Source organism: Amblyraja radiata, chromosome 38 (assembly GCF_010909765.2).
Source record: "Amblyraja radiata isolate CabotCenter1 chromosome 38, sAmbRad1.1.pri, whole genome shotgun sequence".
Classification (NCBI taxonomy): Eukaryota; Metazoa; Chordata; class Chondrichthyes; order Rajiformes; family Rajidae; genus Amblyraja; species Amblyraja radiata.
The window spans coordinates 15,111,683-15,119,412 of NC_045993.1; the positions used below are offsets into that span (position 1 = coordinate 15,111,683).

At 40.6% G+C, this 7,730-nt stretch overlaps 1 protein-coding gene across 1 annotated transcript in view; it reads left to right on the top strand.

Moving 5' to 3' along the window:
* The window catches only part of dkkl1 (dickkopf like acrosomal protein 1), a 30,845-nt gene that overhangs the window by 13,219 nt on the left and 9,896 nt on the right, over positions 1–7,730 (top strand). The window contains exons 3-4 of the mRNA XM_033013190.1: positions 1,054–1,137; positions 5,294–5,319. Coding sequence (XP_032869081.1) covers positions 1,054–1,137; positions 5,294–5,305 — 96 coding nt within the window. The 3' untranslated portion in view covers positions 5,306–5,319. The remainder of the gene's footprint in view (positions 1–1,053; positions 1,138–5,293; positions 5,320–7,730) is intronic.

Sequence of the window (7,730 nt, forward strand, 5' to 3'; positions counted from 1 at the left end):
TGTATGGGTGTGTTCCCACAAAACCATCCAAATGTTCCCCACCAGAAGCTTTGTGTCTTTTTTAGCTGCATCTGCACATTTACACGAGGATTGACTTTGCTAAATGAAAGATTAACAGTAGTTTCTGCTATTTTGCTTTTATTTGTATATATATAACCATATAACAATTACAGCACGGAAACAGGCCATCTCGGCCCTACAAGTCCGTGCCGAACAATTATTTTCCCTTAGTCCCACCTGCCTGCACTCATACCATAACCCTCCATTCCCTTCTCATCCATATGCCTATCCAATTTATTTTTAAATGATACCAACGAACCTGCCTCCACCACTTCCACTGGAAGCTCATTCCACACCGCTACCACTCTCTGAGTAAAGAAGTTCCCCCTCATGTTACCCCTAAACTTCTGTCCCTTAATTCTGAAGTCATGTCCTCTTGTTTGAATCTTCCCTATTCTCAAAGGGAAAAGCTTATCCACATCAACTTTGTCTATCCCTCTCATCATTTTAAAGACCTCTATCAAGTCCCCCCTTAACCTTCTGCGCTCCAGAGAATAAAGACCTAACTTATTCAACCTTTCTCTGTAACTTAGTTGTTGAAACCCAGGCAACATTCTAGTAAATCTCCTCTGTACTCTCTCTATTTTGTTGACATCCTTCCTATAATTGGTCGACCAAAATTGTACACCATACTCCAGATTTGGTCTCACCAATGCCTTGTACAATTTTAACATTACATCCCAGCTTCTATACTTAATGCTCTGATTTATAAAGGCTAGCATACCAAAAGCTTTCTTTACCACCCTATCTATATGAGATTCCACCTTCAAGGAACTATGCACGGTTATTCCCAGATACCTCTGTTCAACTGCATTCTTCAATTCCCTACCATATGATATCAATACTAATTATATCAGACAATTAATCTGATAACATGAATCACTCTTTAACATCAAAATCACAGTTATCTGGTATTGAGGTATCTGGTATTATCTGGTACTGATATTTCTCATTCTGTCAGTAATCCTGTCAGCTTCATGTATTTTCTTGTAGGAAACTGATGATATCACCGGAGATACAATCCTTTCAGAGAGAGAGGTTATTGAGGAAGATGATGACGATTTTCCTGAAAAGAGGGTATGTAAACCAACATTATTTATGATAAGCAAAACCGATGTTTAATGGACAATGATTAATTTACAACATGTTTGCTCCGAGCTAGTGATTGCCTTGTTTAATGTGTTTATTAAGTTCTTTGGCATTGAATTACCAGTTTAATATAATGGAAAGCATATTTAAAGTGATGCACCATCTATTCCAGACCAGTGGTATTGGATAAAACCTTCTTTACGTTAATCATTGTTTTATGAGTATAATTTAGGAATTCAAGGTTTATTTAAGATGAATATTAACAATTAATGTGAGATGCTGATATCACCCAGTTTTGCCTGTTAAATAATAATAGATCTGAACTTTTTAACGTTTCAATCACCTCAGTGCTCAATGACCTACAGACACATTGTGCACAGCATATTGATTTAAACCATTTTCTCATTTATTTTCTAATGTTTCATGGTCGTATCCTTTCTTTTAATATCCCCAAAGACCATTGCAATATTCTGTTTCTGGCCATGTGTAATCTCAAACTGCCATTGCAAGAATCAGAGTTGTGCAATCGCACAGAAACAGGCCGCTGTGGCACAACTCATCCATACTGACTGTGATGCCCATCTACGTTAACCCCATTAGCCCACAATAGTCCTATATCCCATTACTCCTTTACTATCCAAGTTCCTACCTAACTGCCTTTTAACAGTTGTTATTGTATCTGCCGCCACCATCTCCACCGGCAGTTTATTCCAGATAAAACTTTAGGCCTCAGATCTCCATTAACTTCACTTCTCACCTTAAACCTGTACCCTCTAGTTCTAGAGTCCTCTGCTATGAGAAAAAGACCAACATCTATCCTATCCATTCTTCACTTTATTTGATAAACCGGTAAAAGGTAATCTCAGCCTTCTACATTACAGTAAGAATAAAACCAGTTTATGCAATTCTTATAACTCTATTCCTCCATTCCTGACAATATCCTGATGAATCTCTTCTGCACTTTCTGTACTTTTCCCACATCCTTCCTGCAGATGGCAATCAGACTGTACCATTAGTTTGTACAGCTTGATATTTCGACAGTAAGAGGTCAGACAGTCTTGAATTGTTTTCTCTGGAATCCCAGAGGTTGCGGGGAGACCTGATAGAAGTATATAAAATTATGATAGGCATAGGTAGGGTAGACAGTCAGAATCTCTTTCCTAGGATGGAAAAATCAAATACAAGAGGGCATAGCATTAAGCTGAGAGGAGCAAAGTTCAAAGGAGATATATGGGGCAGGTTTTTTTACACGGAGGATGGAGAGTACTTGGAACAAGCTGCTGGTGATGGTCATTGATACAGATACATTAGTGCCATTTAAAAGACTTTGGATAGGCATACAGATGTAGATAATTGGTGGTTTTTGCATCATGTTCAGCAGAGACATTGTGGGCTGAAGGGCTTGTTCATGTAGTGTAGTTCTCTGTTTTACGACACCAAAATTATTGGTATCATGTACAGTGAAGAAGGTTATCTAAGATCACAACAGGTTCTAGATGAACTGGGAAAGTGGGCCAATGAATGGAGTATGGAACTTAACTTGGGCAAGTATGAAGTATTGCGTTTTAGTAAGTTAAACCATTGTAGAACTCATATAGTAAATGGTTGGGTCCTAGAGTTTACTGTAGAACAGAGAGATCTAGTGGTACAGGTATCTGGTTCCCTGAAAGTGGTGACAGAGCTAGTTAGTGGTGAAGAAGGTAAGTATGCCAAATGCCTTCTTTGGGCAGGGCATTGAGTAAAGAATATATTTGCAATTTTAAAGGTTGTTGGTAAGGCCACATGTGGATACTGTGTACTGGTTGCTCTACTATAGAAAGATCTCATTCGAATGGGCGCAAAAAGGATTCCAGAAGATATTACCAGAACTGGAGGGCTTGAGTGATAAGGAGAAACTGGATAGGCGGGGGCATTTTTTCTTTGCAGTGTAGGAGGCTCAGTCATCTGACTGAGATATACAAAATGAGGGGCATTGATAAAGTGAACGCTCACAGTCTTTTACACAAGCTGGAAGCTTCAGATGAGAGGAGAGGGATTTAAGAATGAATCTAGGGGCAACTTCTTAATTCAGATGATAATCCATGTCTGGAATGAACTACCAGAGCTGGAGAGGATCAGACCAGCATGCCAACTTGGTCAGCATGGACAAGGCGAGTCGAAGGGTCTGTTCCTGAGCTCTTTAGGCCTTTGATTCTATGACTCTCTGACTCTTTAAGATCACATTCTTCTAAGCTTCCAAGAATGTGAATCCTACATCTTTAGCTACGTGTGCAATAACCCTCATCCCCGGAATTACGAGGGTTCCGCCCCAACTTTCCTCTGTCCATTCCAACATGCCAACATTCCAAACTCCTTATCACACCTGTCTGCTAACCTTTTGTAATTCATGTTAAGGAACACCAAGATCCCTCTCATTAATAATTTATCTTTTAGATATTAGTCTGCCCTTTGTTTCCTCTTTCCAAAATGCATGACCTCACATTAAATTCCATCCAACAGGTTTTCTTCTACTCAGTATTCCAGGATCCAAATATTTCCTTCCCATCTATTTTACGTTACTGGCAAACTGGATACTTTAAACACAGCTTCCTTCTCCAGGTCATTATTATAGATCAAGTACTTGTTCGCATTTATTGTCACATGCACCAATTAAGGTACAGAAATATTTGAGTTATATAAATACTGTAGTAAATAATTGAATGTTAAGAACTGATCATTGGGCCCTCCTTCCAGCATGAATGTGAGAAAAACTGAACTGGTTCATTCACAATCCTTTAGGGAAGGAAAACTGCCAGCCATATCTGAGCTAGTCTGTCCATGACCAGATCCACATAAATAATTTATTTTAACTGTCTCACCCATAGACATGGGCAACATTAAATGCTGGCATTGCCATCAACATTCACATCCATAAAGGAAATAGATGAGGATGTAGAATTGGTGGATGGTAATCCAACCAATTGTGAACTGTTGCACTTTGGGAGGTCGAATGTAAGGGGGAAATGTTTAATTTAATGGCAAGTCTTGGGGCTCAAGCCCATAACTGCTGAAAATGGCAAAAAAAGTAGATAAGAGTTGTAAAGAAGTAATAGATCGACACAAAAAGATGGAGTAACTCAGCGGGACAAGCAGCATCTCTGGAGAAAAGGAATTGGTGTTGTTTCGGGTAGAGACCCTTCTTCAGACTTAAAAAAGTAATGATGATATGCTTGCCTTGAGTGGTTGAGACAAGAGTCAGGGAGTCATGATTGATTGATTGATATAATTTAATTGCCACACAACCAAGGTCGGTGGTATTTGGGTTGCCAGCAGCGGTACAATAATAAAGAACACAACCACAATAAAAAATTTACACAAACATCCACCACAGCATTCATCACTGTGGTGGAAGGCACAGAGCTTGGGCAGTCCTCCTCCATTTTCCCCCGTGGTCGGGACCACCACCCTCCACAGCCGTTGCTGCGGGCGTCCAGATGGTAAGGGACAAAGTCAAAGTCAAGGTGATGCAGCTTTATAGTCTGTATGTTGAGTACTGCATGCAGTTCTGTTTGCCCCATTACAGGAAGTATTAGGAGGCTTTGGAAAGGGTGCAGAGGAGGTTTACCAGCATGATGCCAGAATTAAGGGGGTATTAGCTACAGGACAGTGGACAGACTCTCTCTGGAAGGCCAAAGGGTGAGGTGGAGACCTGATAGAAGTATACACATTTATGAGAGACATAAATAGAGTAGACAATCAGAAACCTTTTCAAGGATGCAAGTATCAAATGCTAGGGGGCATAACTTTAAGGTGAAAGAGGTAGCATTTAAAAGAGATGTGCAGGGCAAGTTGTTTTCACAGAGGGTGATGAGTGCCAAGAAGGCAGATACGATAGTGGTGTTTAAGAGATTTTTGGATAGGCAGGGAATGGAGGGATTTAGATTATATGCGGATAGACGAGGGTTGGCATGTTCTGCACAGATGTTGTGGCTGAAGCACTATTCCTGTGCTGTCAATGCACATCATATTTCAGGTAAAAAAACATCTCAACATTACATCAGAAAAATAGAACTATGAAAAACAGGATTTGACATAATTGTAGATGTTGGATAAAGAGAATCATTTTACACTGGTGAAATCTTTAATTTTTCATTTTTTCTGCCAGGTGGGGATGTAAAAATCGAGGAAAAAGTAAGTTTTGCCTAATATCCTTTCAGATCAAATCAACTTGCTTATGTAAAATATTAGCTTCAAAAGTATGAATTTGTTCATTTTGCCAAGTATTCAACAGCAAATACAGTGCATTCAGAAAGTATTCAGACCCCTTCACTTTTCCACACTTTGTTACATTACAGCCTTATTCTAAAATGGATTTAATTAAATTTTAAAATCATCAATCTATACACAATACCCCATAATAAAAAAGCGAAAACAGGCGTTTAGAAATGTTTGCAAAGTATTTAAAATAAATAACTGAAATATCACAATTACATAAGTATTCAGACCCTTTACTCAGTACTTTGTTGAGGCACCTTTGGCAGTGATTACAGCCTCAAGTCTTCTTGGGTATGACGCTACAAGCTTGGCACACCTGTATTTGGGTAATTTCTTCCATTCTTCTCTGCAGATCCTCTCAAGCTCTGTTAGATTGGATGGGGCGCGTCGATGCACAGCTATTTTCAGGTCCCTCCAGAGATATTCGATCGGGTTCAAGTCCGGGCCCTGACCGGGCCACTCAAGGACATTCACAGACTTGTCACAAAGCCACTCCCTGCGTTATCTTGGCTGTGTGCTCAGGGTCGTTGTCCTGCTGGAAGGTGAACCTCTGCCCCAGTCTGAGGTCCTGGAGCATGTTTTCATCAAGGATCTCTCTGTACTTTGCTCCGTTCATTTTTCCCTCAATCCTGACTTGTCTCCCAGTTCCTGCCGCTGAAAAACCTCCCCACAGCATGATGCTGCCACCATCATGCTTCACCGTAGGTATGGTATTGGCCAGGTGATGAGTTTCCTCCAGACGTGACACTTAGCATTCAGGCCAAAGAGTTCAATCTTGGTTTCATCAGACCAGAGAATTTTGTTTAGGTGCCTTTTGTCAAACTCCACATGGGCTGTAATGTGCCTTTTACTGATGAGTGGCTTCCGTCTGGCCACTCTACCATAAAGGCCTGATTAGTGGAATGCTGCAGATATAGTTGTCCTTCTGGAAGTTTCTCCCATCTCCACAGAGGAACTCTGCAGCTCTGTCAGAGTGACCAACGGGTTCTTGGTCACCTATCTGACCAAGACCCTTCTCCCCGGATTGCTCAGTCTGGCCGGGTGGCCAATTCTATGAAGAGTCCTGGTGGTTTCAAAATTCTTCCATTTAAGAATGACGGAGGCCACTGTGCTCTTCATGACCTGCAATGCTGCAAAAATTGTTTTATACCTTTCCCCAGATCTGTGTCTCGACACAATCCTGTCTCGGAGGTCTACGGACAATTCCTTCGTCGTCATGGCTTGGTTTTTGCTCTGACATGCACTGTCAACTGCGGGATCTTATATAGACAGGTGTGTGCCTTGTGCTAAATCATGTACAATCAATTTAATTTACCAGTGGTGGACTCCAGCAAGTTGTAGAAACATCTCAAGGATAATCAATGGAAACAGGATGCCCCGTAGCTCAATTTTGAGTGTAATAGCAAAGGATCTGAATACTTCAGTTATTTCTTTTTAATTACTTTGCAAATATTTCTAAACACCTGTTTTCCCTTTTTATTATGAGGTATTGTGTGTAGATTGTTGATAAAAAAAATTAATCCATTTTAGAGTAATGCTGTAACGTAACAAAAAGTGGAAAAAGTGAAGGGGTCTGAATACTTTCTGAATGCACTGTAGCTATTACTACAGTCTCTTGATAATTCAATTAGAACATAGAGCAGTATAGCACAGGAAACATAGAAAATAGGTGCAGGAGTAGGCCATTCGGCCCTTCGAGCCTGCACCGCCATTCAATATGATCATGGCTGATCATCCAACTCAGTATCCTGTACCTGCCTTCTCTCCATACCCCCTGATCCCTTTAGCCACAAGGGCCACATTCGGAACAGGCCATTCGACCTATTATGTCTGCGCCAAACATGATGCCCTGTCAAACTAATCCTACACGTGATCCATATCCCTCTATTCCATACATATAAAACCCTCCAATATGCAACTATTTTGTATCTGCTTCCATCACCATCCTCTGACAGCATGTTCTAGGCACAACCACTCTGTGCAAAAATCTTTTCCTGCTCATCTTGTTTAACTTTCTCCCTCTCACTTTACAGCTATGCCCTCGAGTCTTTGATATTTCTGTCAAGGAACACAGTTCTGTCTACTATCTATGCCTTTCATACCAGAGAAACCAATCCAAGTTTGTCCAACCTCTCCTTGCAACAAATATTTTTGTTGCCTCCTTCAGACTTGGACCCCAAGATCCCTTTGTAAATAAGTACTGTTCTTGCCATTAACTGTATACTTTCCCTTACATTCGATCTCCCAAAGTGCAGCACCTGTTTGGATTAAACTCCACCTGCCATGACCTGCTGCAGATAAAGCCATGAGGACTGTTCCTAATTATT